Source organism: Haemorhous mexicanus, chromosome 7, assembly GCF_027477595.1.
Source record: "Haemorhous mexicanus isolate bHaeMex1 chromosome 7, bHaeMex1.pri, whole genome shotgun sequence".
Classification (NCBI taxonomy): Eukaryota; Metazoa; Chordata; class Aves; order Passeriformes; family Fringillidae; genus Haemorhous; species Haemorhous mexicanus.
The window spans coordinates 24069231-24084700 of NC_082347.1; the positions used below are offsets into that span (position 1 = coordinate 24069231).

A 15470-nucleotide genomic window follows, 5' to 3' on the forward strand; every position below is an offset into this window, starting at 1 on the left:
CACCTGGATATTTGTCTCTTTCCTGCAGCGGCGTCTCCTCAGTGCCGCACACCTCCGTGGCCGCCTCAAAGGGGCTAAGGCTCCGGGCGCTCCTCCTTGCGCCGGGCGCGGCGCGGCGCGGGGCGGGGCGGGGCGGGGCGGGCCCTGGCCTCGCGCGGCCCGGAGGAGGCGGCTCCGGGCCGTGGGAGCTGCTGTGTGCCCATGGCGGCCGCGGCGGAGGGGCCGCCCGAGGCCGGCGCGCAGACCGCCAAGCGTAAGGGGCCGGGGCCGGGGCCGGGACCGGGACCGGGGCCGGGGCCGGGGCCGGGGCCGAGTGTGCCCCGGCGTCGCGGGGTGGGCCCGGCGCGGGGAGGCCGCGGCGCGGACAGGAGCTCCCGGCGAGCCCGCGGCCTGGCGTGTGCCGGCTGGGCCGGGCCATACGTCTGCTGCCGCTGCTGCTCTGGGGACCGGCCGGGTCCTGCCCGTGCCGCCGCTTCGGTCGGAGGAAGCCGCGGGCCTCGGGCAGCCTTCGTGTGCGAGCCGGCAAACGCTGCCGACAGGGGAAGGAGAGGCCTGCTGGGTTGGGGAAGAGGTGCTGGACTGCTCCGAGGAGGGGCCGAGCAAGGGCAGATTGTGGTGGAAATGGATTTGGAGAAGAAAAGCGGCCATTGCCACTTTCCGCAGGTGGGGATCTGTTGTAGCCCATATGAAGCGGACTGGGACAGCGGTGGTTCTTCTCCGAGTCAGTGACTAGAAATAAACAGCAGCACCGTGCGCATTCAGAAGTTCTCCGCTGATTGCTTCGCTGTCTAGCCACGAGGGGGACTAATACTCGTCAGTGCTGTCAGGCTGGGTGCCTGTCTCTTGAATGCTCTCTAAAGTATTATTTGGAAATAATGATGCTGCTACTTCGAAGAATCTACCGTGGTTTGTTACCCCTTAAGAGTGCGAAGTGTGAAAAAGGCGACTTACATGGAAAGTGGCTGTAGGCAGCTTGAAGGGGGAAAAAATGGGACCATGTAATCTTTCTGTTGTGCTTCCGGACTTGCTATAGTTTGTCTTAACCCTGTAATGTCTTTACCCTGAGTAGAGGATCCTGCTATTGAAACTGCAGAGGAAGCTAAGGAGCCAGCGGAAGCAGATATCAATGAACTCTGCAAAGACATGTTCAGCAAAATGGCCACTTACTTGACAGGTGAACTGACAGGTAAGGCACTGCAATACAGACCTGCAAATTCTTCTTTCTTTTCACTTGTTTCAGAGAAATCTGTTTCATAGTTTGTCTAAACTGTAACTATTTAGATTGCATCTGGTAAGACTGGCAGTCAAAATTTGGCACATTGCTAGGCTGCTAAGAGCACTGAGATTAGTTGTATTAATTCAACAAAGTCCCAGAATAGCACAAATATTTTTCAGAACAATTCAGTGTAATATCAGCAGCTTGAAAATGATTCTTTTTCATCTCAGAGAAGTTTGTACATGGAAAGTCAATCTAATAAAGGCAGTGTAGGTTAAGACAGAGTAGGAGGGAGGCACTACCAGGAGTGGAGTAATTTTTTTCTTGAGAGCGAGGATCATACACGTCTTCCAGCACTTACGCTTTGGAAAAAACTGCTGTGCAAAATTAACTGGAATGAAGTAAACTGTTTACCAAGTTAATGCATGGCATAGGCTCTAATTTTGAAAGCACTCCTGGTTTGCACAGACTTGAAGGATATATGGTACAGATTACCAGTCTATATTTGTGCTATCAGTTTTGTAAACGTAAGTATCTAACTGACAGAATTAGGAGTAGAAATAGGAGGACTTAGTGTTTTTTTTTTAAAAAAAAAATTCTTCAGTGCAGTTGATTTTTGCAATTCACAAAATGTCATCTTTTTGTAGAGTGTATGCTAATAACCTGTATTGCCATCTAAACTGTTGTGCTTCATTTGGCTGTTGGTTTGAAATCTCTTGTCCTCTTGAAGAGTCTGCACACAATTCAAGCCACATCACCTTTAATTAAAATATGCTTTATATTTTTTTTTAAGCCACCAGCGAAGACTACAAACTCTTGGAAAACATGAATAAACTGACTAGCTTGAAGTACTTAGAAATGAAAGATATTGCTATAAACATAAGTAGAAATCTGAAGGATTTAAACCAAAAATGTAAGTACACCAAATAAGTTAGGGGTGTCATGAATGGTGCACTTGTTTGGGAAATAAAAGCATCTTGGAGTCAGAAGGTTCAGACTCCTATTAGTGCTGAAAGAAATAAAACTCACTGATATAGGTGTGCTGCTATGCAGTGCCCGTCTTGTGTATTTCTTATCAGCTTTAGACTCTGTAGACTACTGTAAGAAAAAATTAATCTGAATTTGTGTCTTGGTTTCCTCAGACTCTGGATCTGATAGTAATAACGCTTCTTTTAATTCATGTTCTCTTGTTACTTGTGTTAGAGGCTGGACAGTGCTCTTAAACATTTAATATTTTCCTGGAACATGGCTGTCAGAGTCACCACTTACTTGTGGGGCGGATCAGAGGGCACCTTTTGAAGTGTCCTATCTGAAGAATGTAATAAGAAATTCTTGCGTTTCAAGTGTGAACTGTTTCTTGGAAGTGCATTACTGAGAACTGACAGATAAAATTTTAATGCTTTTTTAAGATGCTGATCTCCAGCCATATCTGGAACAGATAGACCTAATTGAGGAACAGGTCGCAGCTCTGGAGCAGGCAGCTTATAAACTGGATGCATATTCCAAAAAACTTGGTAACTATTGTCCTCCACTGTTAAGACCTAGCAGCATAGTGCCTTGCAAGAGGATTTAAAAAGAATGAAAGAAAGTAAACTCTGTTTTGCTTAACAAAGCTGAGGTGCAGAGTTGCCTATGCTGCTTTTGAGCACAAACATTGTGTGTGAAGTGGTAAGCATTGGGAAAATATTTCTGCAATGAATTACGTTACAGTGGACTAGTACAGGTGTTGTTAAATTACTGCTTATTAGTGAGGCTTGATTTCTTTTTTATGATAGGCACTGACTTATAATTTAAAGACTGATGTTTAACCTTGCAAATTGAGGGATTCATAATGTTCCACCAGCCACCCAAGCCCTCTTGGCTTAAATTAATATTATTGTCTGACTTAAGCACCAGGTTCTTAAAAAAATTATTGTACAATTATATCTGCCTAAATGCATTAGAAAAAAAAAGGATCATGAATGATACAAAATTAGTGAATATTACAAAATTATTACAAAATAATAGTAAATTAGCTGACGGGATGCAAAGCTTTTACCTACCCAGTACTAAAATACTGTTTTTCCTTCTGCAGAAGCCAAGTACAAAAAACTGGAGAAACGATGAAATTACAATAGTCTGTAAGTTGGAGTTGGGCAGTGAATCGGACTGATCTCTGGTTTTGTACAACAGCAATTCTGTATGTTGACAATGATTTGTTTACAGCTGGAATGGAGACTGGGATTTTTTCCAGCTATTGGTAGGCTGTATTCAGGCTTAAGGCTGAATAATATTTTCCTCTTCTCAAGGGATACTGTTGCCTCAGTTTTGCAATGAAAAATAGAAGCCTGTATTTAATTCATGGCGATATTGGCTATATGTGTGTTAGTCCTGTTTTCCACATGAAATACTCGGTCTAGGCAAAGTCTTCCATAATCTGTACAGACATTTTCCCTTAGTAGCAGCAGGACCTACGCTTCAATTTTTCTTTCATTGAGCTCTGTGTTGGGAAGATACCTGGACCTTTGGACTTAATGGATGGAGTATTGAAAACACTTCACTTTGGTGTCCCCTTTTATCTGTTTGAAATAGAGAGACAAATTTACAATAAACTTGCTACATCTATTTCTCTGAAGTCTCAAGTTCTGTTGGAAAGATTACACAGGCTGGTTTTTTTTATTTTTTCAAAGGAGTCTGTTAATAAACTTCAAGCTACTAGGGATGATAGAATGTGTTATAACATTCTATGTTTTTAACATGTTTTAAACTCTGCATCAAGTATTCCTGCAATTATATTCTTCAATTGTCTGGACTGCTGGTGAAGTTTCAAGACATATTACTTTATCACATGCCCAGTTGATTTCGCAGACCCTTTTTCTACTTCCCCAGTGAATTTTGATCCTAGTAGTTTTTGAAGTGGCATGACTACCACAGAAATCTCTTCTCTACTAGGTTAACAATGTTCCAAATTGCTGATTTGGCAGAGCCCTTTGTACTGAGCAGTTATTTGTCCTATTCCAAGGATATTTTTTCTGTACCTGTTGACCTTAAGTAATTCAAGCTGGTTTTTGAGTGAATTGTAGTTGAAGACAGTAGGAGTGCTGTATGTAGGAAGGAAGTGGTTCAAACTTATTAGAGTGTTTAAAAGAACGTCTAGTTAGGTGCTAGTGTAATAAAGATCATCATGCTGTCAGGCTGTGTACAGCCACTGTTTAGTCAAGATGGACACTTTTTCCTAGTGCTCTTTTTGAAGAGTGAAGCAGATGACTTTTGAGAGCCTTTACCACCACTTTGAAAATCCTAGGTTTAATATAGAAATAGCATTTCTGTGCTCATGGTATTACCTGGCAGGACTGCAGAGGGACGCCGGGAGGCGCCATGCCAGCAGGGAAGACCACAGATCCTGCAGGAAAGGCACAGGACAGACCATGTCCTGTTCCTCTTGAAAAAGTTGCTTTTCTGTGTATACAAAATGCAGTGCTATTTTAAAACTACAAGGATGAAAACCTCCAGCGGCTATGAAGTTGGAAATCGTTCTAGCCACGCACTGTCACCCAGTGCTCAGTGTTTTCAGGTAAGAAAGGTAAGAAATAGTTCCTTCACAAACTCTTGAGTATTCTGCCTCCAGGAAGCAAAAATGAGTCAAGAGGCTTGTCCTTTTTTTGAGAGGAAATTTTGGAGATGGGCTTCCTGGCTGGCTGGAGGACTGTGTGACAGTGGCATCCTAGTTAGGCTAAGAGCTGAAAGCTGTGTTCCCAGTTGTTTCTCTGAGTAACTGTTACCCTCCCTGCTTGAGTGATCTCTGTGTCACTGATAGAATCCACATCATGTCAAGGATGGCAGGTCCTTGGAGAGTAGCACCATGGAAGAGACATAGGCGTGTGTGAGCAGCATTGTAGTGGGGAAATGTATCGTCAGCCCAAAAGCAAAGCCACAACTTGGTTACTGCTCAGATGTTTCACCTGGAGAATCCATGAGAAATTCCAGAGGAGGTACAGAAGGAGATTAAATCTCAAGAGTTCTCCTTTGCAGCATTTTCTGGTGTAAAATAGAGTAGGAAAATAGTGGGTTCTTAAAAGGAGGAACAGGAGGAAAACAGAAAAGGAAGGGCTGAGAGTCCAGGGGCAAAGTGTGTCATCAAAATGTTCTGCAAACCACTTCGGAGGGGAAGGAGTTCTTGGTGGCTTAGACTGCAACTGCAAACCAGGGGATGAAAATCAGCCTAGCAAATAACAGCTCTTTTAGAAGAAGCAGAAGAGTTCAGTTCCAGAGGAGAGATATTTTTTTCCAGAATCTTAAGACAGTTCTGCCCAGCTGCTCTAAAAGGTTGTTCTGAAGTCATTCAAGTTTCAGAGCAGTACTTTGTGGAGATATCCACAGTTTCAGAACCAGGGCACATGGCTTTAGCCCTCCTCTAATCCCAAAACCCACTTTATACTATGATGGAGTCTCCAGGGACTAAAGCCGTTTTGCTGATCTGCATTGGTTGCCTCCTTGACTTCTCAGCCTGAAGAAAGATAACTGGAATAAGAAAGCTGCTCCCTCATTTGTTATGGATATTTTAGTCCTGGCACAGCTAAAGAGGAAGTACAGTGCTTTCTTCTTTTTATCTGGTGAGAAAATTTATTTTTGTGATTCTGTGGAATTTGTGGCTTTTTGCCTTGGCTATTGCCTTTGCAATACCATGCTAGTAATGAATAGTATATCTAGCTTATTAATCTTTGAAAGGAAGCACCTTATATCTGTTTCACTTAAACAGTTAATGGCATTGTGGCAATATTACAGTTCTGTCTTTTCCCACATAATATTGATTTAGCTCTCTGTCTTCACTGTAATCTCTCTATATTATACATTGTTGGGAATGTGATCAAGATGGGAAATGCCAGCCATTGATCTGTACATACATTGATCTATACATAGACATATATGCTATTGATCTGTACATATATGACCTTGGCAAGTAATATAAACTCTATTTATGATTTTTTTTCCTGATTCTAACATTGCTTTAGTGATTTTTATGTACTTCATAAAATATTGGGAAGATGCAAGCTGGCATTCATCTAGGAAAAGGTACTGGGGAGAATCCTGGTACTATTTAATTTGTCCTTTTTCTCCCCAGTGAACAGCTCTGTAATCACAGTTGGGGTTCTGATGGGTCCCATAAGGTCAGTGCAGCTTTATCCCAGATTGGGAATGGACACTTGTAGATTATTAACCAGCTCATTCTTCAAGCCTTAGTACATTTCATATGAGCGGAATCAAGCAGTCAGATGTGTAAAGGACTTGAAAGAGATTTTGCAGTATAAGCTATGTGGACACTGGTTTTTCACTGAGATGTTCTGAATATCAGAAAAACAACAGTTCAGTATACTACTTCTTTATTTTGCAGTATAAATTGTAATTTCACAAACCTTCATTGTAATCACAGAGGATAACCCATCTGCCCAGTCATTGATAAACTCTATCCCCACCACAGTAGACAGTAAGTATTGGGTCACAAATATAATAGATGATCATTATCTACCACAAAAAAACCCTTGTTTTATGTTTGCCTTTACAAATAGATTGCAAACAAACTGAAAGTACAGAGAGAGGAACTTCAAGCAGAGTTTGTAAAAACCCTGGGCAGCAGCAGCAGAGCTTTCGAGAACTACTGCAGACAGCCTGGCATGTCAGGAACCTGACAGCAACCACCACAGGGTGAGATAGATGCAGAGAAGAATCTGTAATTTTGCACAGGGTGCTGTGTCCGTCCCTGTGTGATTGCCTACTCTGTTAACAGCTGGCTGTGGTGATTATAAAAACACCATACAATTTTCTTTTCTAAGCACTCTTCTCTCTTCATGAAGTATCTACCAAATGGTCTGAGTGTTTCATTCTCAACAGACTGGGGACTGATTGTCATTCAGCCAGAGCACTCATGAGTTTGGGAGCTGGAAACTCTTCACTTGGCTAACGTGGAACAAAAGAGACCTCATAGTCTCGGGGCAGACTTGCCAGGCTGGTGATTACTGGGCTGATGTCAATGTCTTTGTGATCCACAACAGGCTTCAAAGTAAAGTTCTGCAGGATGGATGTTAAAAATATGAATATCTCCATCCGGGCCAGACCTTCTCCTGCACAGATGCGTTTTCCTACAACCAAAAGAAAGCAAAAAAAGAAAGAGGTCACAGTGCAGTATTTTGCAGTATTTAACTGATTTTAGCCAGAGTTCCATGAAAATTAAGACATCTCAGAATGCACATGCAGCACTGCAGTATTTTGGGGAAGCATGAGCGAAACTAGGAACTAAAGGTCTAGAACAATGAGAGTGCTCAGTGTGTGAAGGCAGTTTGAAGGCTCTGGTTGCTCAAGTTCTGCTGCTGTTTGATGGTTTGAGAGACAAGTTGTATGGCTGAGTCCCACTTCATACACTTCTTGTAGAAGGCATGGGAGGAGTTCTTGTGTTTGCTAAAAAAGGGAGTCAGCTGGAGCTGTAGTGCAGAGGTTAGAGCTTCCCAGAAGTGACTCTAGCAGATGTCACCTGACATTGTTGTACAGACAATGGTGATGGAACCATGAAATCTTCAGAGAGATTTCAGGAGAGGATGGTCTGGGATCTGAAATAGCAAGAGGTCTTACCTATAGAAAATGGCATGAAGTGGTCACTCTTTTTAAAGGTACCATTTGCATTCAAGAAATGTCCTGGGTCGAATTTTTCTGGATTTGGAAATTCCTTGCTATCATGTAGGACAGAACTCAGCATAGGGAATATCATAGTGTCCTGAATTAACAAAAGAGAAAGGTTCAGTAGAGATATGTTAAAGTAAGGAGGCACTAAGAAGTTCCCAGAGCTGAACAGAAGGGTAGTCAAAGTTTAACCAGTTTTAAATGAACACTTAATGCATGAAAATATATGCCATTGCTATGGCAAAGATGTTTTTTAGTGAATTTTAATAGAGTCTGTTTAGAGTATTCAATGTTGCTTCCAAATAAATTGCAACTTTCACTGATATGAAAAAAAACCCAGAAATATCTCCCTCTTCATATAGGGATGCAAAAGTATTTTCTTCTTTTTTTCTAATACAAGGGATTGGACTCAATAACTTCCAGAATCCCCTTCCAAAAAAAATTTCAATTCAGTATCACATTTCAATTCTTTTGAAAATAAATAAAATACAAAGAACAAACTCATCATTGTTTTCAAGAGATTTTGACCTTTCTTAAAAACAGTGTAACAGACCTTCGGGATAAAATAGCCTCTGAACTTGGTGTCTCTGATTACAGCATGTGGGATATTAATAGGAATGAAATCAATGTATCTCTGGATTTCATGGATCACAGCATCTGTAAAGGGCATCTGGCTCCGATCCGACATGCGAGGGCTTCGGTCTCGGCCAATCACGGCATCAATCTCCTTTTGCATTTTCTCTGTTGAGAAATCAGTAATGTTGAATGGACAAGTCCCCCATCTGTTTGCCTGAACCTCTCTCCATATATACAACAAAATATGCTTTTAGCATGCCAGGAATATATGATTATACTTAGTACTAACATCTGCTTCTTGTGAGGACAAATAAGACTTATACACATTTCCACACTGCAAAAACATACTTCCTTAGTCAGGGACTATTGCCACATGTGGTAGTGACAAGAATTGTCCAAACTGATCCCACAACCTATTAAAAAGTTTTAAACTATTTATTTCCATTACCTACTATCTCTGGGTATTTCTGAAGAATCAGAATTGCAAATCTCAATGTGGTGCTTGTGGTCCCTGTTCCTGCAAGGAACAAGTCGAGTGTGGTTCTGCTCAAGGTCTCAGTGGTAAATATTGCATCATCATTTCCTTTCTCCTGCAAGAATATTTGGCAGAAGGCTTTGAATGACAAACCCAAGAAGTTTGCTTAAAAAGAAAACTCCTGTACCCATAATGTAGGTTTATCTTTAGAAAGATCATCTAATATTCTTTCAAAAATATGACACTCACTCTCCAGAACACCAACATTTATAATAGGTTTACTAAATAATATTATGATATGGAAGGAGCATTGAATTGTATTAACCAGATTGGTCTTTAGCTTTCATCACTGGCTCATGCTGTTAATTCTGTATTTAAAAATCCTCGATAAAAAAATGGAGAGGATAAAATGAAGTCAATGTGTCATGAAGAGCAAGTTCCTCTCTGTATTTGCAAAAACCCGGTGCCCCATCACAAGTAAAAAGAAGAGATCTGATTCAAGTAGTGATTTCCATATAATCTAATAAATCTCTACTCTTACATTACCTGTTCCATTTTATTTAGAAAAACATCAATAAAATCTCGAGGACAAGTGGGATCCAGGGTTTTCTGGTGTTCCATTACAATATCTGTTGTAAATTTATCAACTTTTTCAAAATTTTTTATCAGTTTTTGATGAGGTCCAGGTAAATAATCCATGACAGTTGGGAAGAAGTTATATAGCTGCAAAAATAAAGGGATGAAAAAGCACATTCTGATTAATGTGAATAAACTAAAATGTTCCCCTGATTGTAACTATGAAAATGGGGCAGTTAAGCTGTTTTGGAACAGTAGGTCTTTCTTACTCAGGATTTTGTGGCCATTTGCTTTATGGTTTGACTACATTCAGGGATTTGAATATTATAATAACTAACAAATATATTAAATAAAACCAGACACACCTGTATTTGTAAAGAGCCCTGGAGCTCGTTGTTTTCTTCTATCCAATCAATTAAATTTAGAAAATTCTTGTCCTCATAGTCAAACCGATCCCCAAAGACGATGGAGCAGATGATGTTGGAAACAGCATGGATCAGGAAATTGCCAGGGTTCAGGGGTTGCTCTGCAACAAGCACCAAAAAAAGGTATCTTGCTTTCAGTATTTCATGGATCAACCCCCTCCTCTGACATTACAAGGTAGTTTAACATTCTCTGGAGATCCAGAATTTTGCCCTCCTTTGAAAGGACAGTGAAGGGCATACCAACTTATTCTTGAAGTGAACTAATTTCACTCTTATAGTGGTTTAAGTACCTCTTCTGTCTTGTTCTCAGCAGAACACTGTTCTGAGTGCCTTAGTTGCTTTTCAGCTAGCACATGCCTGTCTGTCTTACAGACTCTGTTAGAAACTGCCTAAACATTCCCACAAAATCCCAGTGAAACCATGGGGACTTTGCCTGAACCATGTGTTTATGTTATTGCACTCTACTTACTAACTTTATTAGTGTAACCTCAGTTATATAACCCTCTCCTTGGGGTTCAAATGCCTGTGATCAAAGTCTAGTTTTGATAGCACAGCTGCATGACTCCTGTGCAGAGAATTATGGTGTAAGCAAAAAGCAAGATTAGACCCAAGAAAGAAAGGCTAGCTAATTACAGACCGTGATAGGGTGCATCCCAAGGGTTCAAGATGAGAAGCAATAACATGAAAAGGTATAAAATCCTGAAGGAAAAACACAGACTGAGAAAATGTCAACTTGGTAGCAGACTATTCCAAGGAGAAATAGCACCAGTTCTCTGCCTGACTGGTGACTCCTAGGCCATTGAAGACTCAGTGGATATTGCAGAGGTGGTGAGTATATTAATGCTGAATGTATAAGACACTAGTCATAGCTATTTATTAATTGCATTAAGGGTAAAGAATGGATTTATACTTTTTGGTTGTATAAATCTTGCTTGTAAAACCTTTTAATACACAGTAAAAGATGCTGCAACAAGGTGAGCCAGAGTTAGAGGCTTGCATAAGGGCATAAGAAATATAGTATTACTGTGATAGTCAAAAGATAAAAGCAATGCAGGTGAGAGTGTTTTCTCTGATTTATAAAACAAATGTTTATCTGAGAAGCCAGCTTGAATTTTCTAGTGCCTCATGGAAAACAGTGATGCTTAATCATTCTTTTAGATCTAGCTGCTTCCCCCCCCTTGCAGAATAGGCACACATTGAGGGCTTGCCATGGAAAGGGCGGCTGGTACTGTGCCACCCTCAGGGGACACATTTAGAAGTAACACTGACTTATATAGTACTAGAAAACACATTTACAGGTTGAAACCAAGTGGGTAACATTGTACCTTGCCCTCAGAAGCAGCTTATATTTCCGTTCTCATTGGACAGCCCCATCAATACTGGGATGTATTGTCTAGTGTTCAGATGGACCCAACCCCAAATATCTGCAAATGAGTTCTCTGGTCACCTATTTCTTCAAGAGCTGTTTACACAGAGTTGCAGGAGACAAGTTGAAGAAGAGCATACTTGATTACTTGACAGCATCCAGCACTGTCTCCATGGCTGAATTCCTTTAAAGCCTTGGCTCTGTGGCAAAGCCATTCCTTTTTCCACTTCCTGTCTTGCTCCTCAAGCACAATAGGTTAAAAGGTGCTTTCCAAGCCTCCCTCTCCTACTTTTATCCTCCATACTGTCACAGTGCCTTTGATTGATAATTTTGCCTACTGATGATTTTGCCTACAGAAGCAGGGAGCAGAAACAGCAGCCATACACCCACTCCTTGGGTCACAGATTTTGTGAAGCAGCCCTACACCCCTCATTGTCTAATTGCAGGTATGCAGAGTGTCTCAATAGGCACAAAGTCCTTATCATACCACGTGTGTTCTTGAGCCTCTCCATCAGAAAATGAGCTTCCTCCTGGATTCGTTCCTCAATGCCCTTTTTCCCCATCCCAAAATCCCGCAGGGTGGTGAGTGCAAATCGTCTCAGCTGCTTCCAGGTCTCTCCATTGCTGGTCACAATGCCTGACACAGGGAAGAAAAATAGACCTTCATGATGAAACAGGGTTTTTTTTCTCTTTAATGGAAACTATGCAGTAAGTACTCAGCATGCAAAGACACCTCTCTGTGGAGTTACACTGCAATTGCTATCTGCCCCAAACCATAACTTCTCTGCAATTCTGAAGGTGAAAAATTTGATCCATCTGTCACAGCCCTTGAATAAAACTGACTTTATTCCCGGGATAAGAAAAACTATGTTACAAAGTAAGTAAGAAGTAACACTCAACTGGTCTTGGACACAAGGCCTTTACACTGACATAACCACTCAAATGTTCTGCTGTCATTATCGACAATACCAGTGGTACTGCACTGTATGTGTAATACCATGGAATATGTGCTATAAATGCCATACCAGGGACTGACCTGGTGAATAATCTCATGACCTAATCTGGACTGTGGCCCTTACTGGGTCAGCATATGATATCTTGTTGTGCTGTGGACTTTCCTTTTGCTGGTTCCTTAGCTGTGTCTATATTCAGAATATTTTCAGAAATAGGAGAATGAATGTAAGACCTTAGAGGCACATTCAATGTACAAAATTTTAGCCAGAGCTTGGAGCACGCTGGAAATGAAAAAGCACACAGTGAAGCCATCCTGAGACTTTAAATAGTTCTCCAGGGGACCAGTTTATTCAAGGGTCCAAGTAATGAACTGGGTTTTTTGCCTTTAATTGCTAATTTGTCTGCATAAAAGTAGTAAATGAAATCTACCATGCCCCGCTGCACTGCCCTCTCAGCTGTTCTGAAGCATCTGTTTTGCATCTGTTTTGCATGCTGGCATTACCAAGAACTTACCTGTGCCTTGGAAGAGTTTTTTAAATAGTGGTAGACTGCCTCTTCCACTGAAGTCATCTCCTTGATCAACCAGAGCCTCTTTTACAACATCATAGCCATACAGCACCACAACCTTTTGTGGGCCCAAACGTACCATGAAGACAGGACCGTACTTCTTACTGAGCTGTAGGAGAGGTGAGCACAAGGAACAACAGGACAACATCAATGATAATCTCGTGACATTTGTAGCAAGGAGGTCTGAGAGGTGATGTGTCATTGTCCCAACAATGTTGAGACGTGACATTGGTTAACAGCAGTGCGGAGATCTTTCAGTTATGAGTTACAGATGAGGGACGAGGGAATCATACAAGAAATAGGGAATATGAATGGAAATGGCAAGTATCCAGTCCAAATCTGAGAAAAGAGAAAAGCCCTCCACAGGGCTGGCAAAGCATTTTAGAATACCTTTGTGCAGGGTATAGTGGATAACAATTTACATGAGCTCTAAAATCAGTTATATAAACAACATGGAAGTAAATGCCTAAAGGATTTTTGACCACCAACAGCAAAACTGTCTCGCAAAGGGGTATTTTGGCCAGATGGGTGACATCAGTCAGCACAATTGACCTCCAAACTTTTTTACTTCAATTTCTGCACTTGCTTCTTCCACTCCCAGGAGATCCTAAATAACTGCTAAGGAGCAGAGGCAGCAAAATGGAGCAGGGCTCTCCCCCCAGAAAGGGACACTGTGTTGCCAACGCGGTGAGGAAGAGCACAGGAAGATTATACTGCAACAGCATCAATACCTTGATTGCAAATCCACTGCAAATTGTAGTACTGTGATACAAATTGTGAGGTCAGCACATAACTCATTTCACTATGGTCATTGTCAATATATAGATGGACTTACAATATATGGACACATATATATTTATATATACACACCTGTAATATATAGACTAGAAATACAATAGATTACTGTGATTATATATAGACTTAATAAGCAGGTGTATCTGGGAAACCTTTTGTTTCTGTTTAACATTTGGTCAATGCAAATTAAGCTTGTGAATTTAGCTGAGAACAACGGGACTGGACTTTTGTTTTATACACCATGAAGACAATATAGGAAAGAATAAGACAGTCCCTTACCTCTTTCATGCTTTCAGGCAAATTCCATGGGTTTATCTGGAGCAGGTTTCCAACAATGGGAAATGCAATGGGACCAGGAGGCTCCTTCCCTTTTTGAGACCTGCTTCTCCATGTGGCAAAGAGAAGGCATGAGATGCATACCAGCAAGAAAATAGTGGTCACTCCCAGGACCTCCATGGTGGGCTGAGGAAGAGAAGTCCGGTGTGGTGTTGGACCTGCAAATCCATGCTTATTTATATGCTGTGGTGCCAAAGCATGTGGTTGAAATTAGCCAATAGAGCCTTGCCATTCCTGTTGAGATATGAGTTTACTTATTTATCTGCTCATGATAAGAATGAATGTCACTAAAGCTGACTTTGTGAGTTATGTAATAGTCCTAAAGCAATGGTAAGTAAGACCTGGCAAAGCCCTGGTAGGGAAACAAGTAAACAAAGGATGAGAACATGTGTAGAGAGCAGAAGATGGTAAAAACTATATCTTAAGAAGGGGAATGGAAGTATTAGTGGAATAAAAAAAGAAATAGCTTTCATAGCTTTCATTACCTTAGGAAGTCTCTGTGTAATAAGCAAGAGACAAAACATTACTCTTAAAGTAATCCTGAATGAGAATCTGCAGAAGAAGATTCGTTATCTCTGTTTCTCTCTGATCTATGAAGCTGTTGCTCAAAGACAATGCAGTGGATAATGCTGGCAAGAAAAATTAAGTGTGTTAAACACTTACAGAATATTCTGAGTTGCAAGGGACCAACAAGGATCATCTAGTCCAACTCTAAAGTGAACGGCCCCTACAGGAATCAAACACACAACCTAGACAATATTAGCACCATGCTCTATCATGGCTGAGTTAAGTTCAGTATGAGTTCTCTGTAGCAAAATCTCTCTGGATAGTTCTGTTTGAAACAACTTTCTCTCCTTTATTCTCCCTCCTCCCCATCCCTCCTTCCCCTCTGTTTTTGAGTGGCTTTATGTGTTACAGCCCCAGAGCCCTAGCAGGGAATGCTCCCTGGGTAGGTCTTGCCCCACAGAAGAGCCCTTGCCTATCACCCCATAGGCTCTGGTCACACTCTGACCACTCTCCTGCTCTTTGCTTCAGACACCTGGGTCTCTGTAAAGCACCTACTGACAATGGATGAGCCTTAAATTGGTGTCAGTGTCCTCTGGCAGTGCCTGTTTCTCTTTACACACTAGGGAAGGAGCTCAGCCAGATTTTCAGACAACTAATGTCAGACTAGGGGTATCCCACCCAAACAACCATGTCAGAGACCATTTCAGTCAGAGAAACATGTTCTTCCACCTGCCAAGACTCTTCCCACCCCATTCCATCATTTGACACATAGCCAAAATATACTGACCCCTCAGATGCTGCGATGCTGGAAGGATGTGTTAAAATGTATATAATCTTATATATCCTATATGTAAAAATATATATCCTATACATAAGAATATATATGTATTTTAATTTCTTCTTTGTGTCCCTGATAATGGTAATGGAAAGCAATTTGCCTTCCTGCATGAACTTGTTGGTTTAGAACTTGAGTCCACATTTGTTCAATCAGTTTTTGAGTGTTCATGTGCACAAAACTATCCAGAC

The 15470-nt window shown here is 41.3% G+C and overlaps 2 protein-coding genes across 5 annotated transcripts; one reads left to right on the top strand and one right to left on the bottom strand.

The window, feature by feature from the left end:
* The first annotated feature begins 119 nt into the window (after positions 1 to 119).
* BLOC1S2 (biogenesis of lysosomal organelles complex 1 subunit 2) lies at positions 120 to 3820 on the top strand. 4 transcript variants are annotated; one of them, XM_059851486.1, is made up of 6 exons: positions 136 to 253; positions 664 to 964; positions 1070 to 1186; positions 2010 to 2129; positions 2626 to 2730; positions 3291 to 3820. In XM_059851486.1, the coding sequence occupies exons 3-6, from the start codon at positions 1144 to 1146 to the stop codon at positions 3320 to 3322; spliced, it is 300 nt and encodes a 99-aa protein (XP_059707469.1). In that variant the 5' UTR covers positions 136 to 253; positions 664 to 964; positions 1070 to 1143; the 3' UTR covers positions 3323 to 3820. The 4 variants fall into 4 exon arrangements, with proteins under 4 accessions (XP_059707467.1, XP_059707469.1, XP_059707470.1 ...); XM_059851487.1 differs by having other exon boundaries at positions 664 to 813; XM_059851484.1 differs by lacking the exon at positions 664 to 964 and having other exon boundaries at positions 120 to 253.
* A 2739-nt stretch (positions 3821 to 6559) lies between these two features.
* LOC132329887 (cytochrome P450 2H1-like) lies at positions 6560 to 14087 on the bottom strand. Its single transcript, XM_059851483.1, has 9 exons — positions 13881 to 14087; positions 12753 to 12915; positions 11773 to 11922; positions 9860 to 10020; positions 9465 to 9641; positions 8892 to 9033; positions 8421 to 8608; positions 7820 to 7961; positions 6560 to 7332 (listed from the first exon to the last, which is right to left on the bottom strand). The coding sequence occupies exons 1-9, from the start codon at positions 14055 to 14057 to the stop codon at positions 7151 to 7153; spliced, it is 1482 nt and encodes a 493-aa protein (XP_059707466.1). The 5' UTR covers positions 14058 to 14087; the 3' UTR covers positions 6560 to 7150.
* Between the last annotated feature and the right edge of the window lie 1383 nt (positions 14088 to 15470).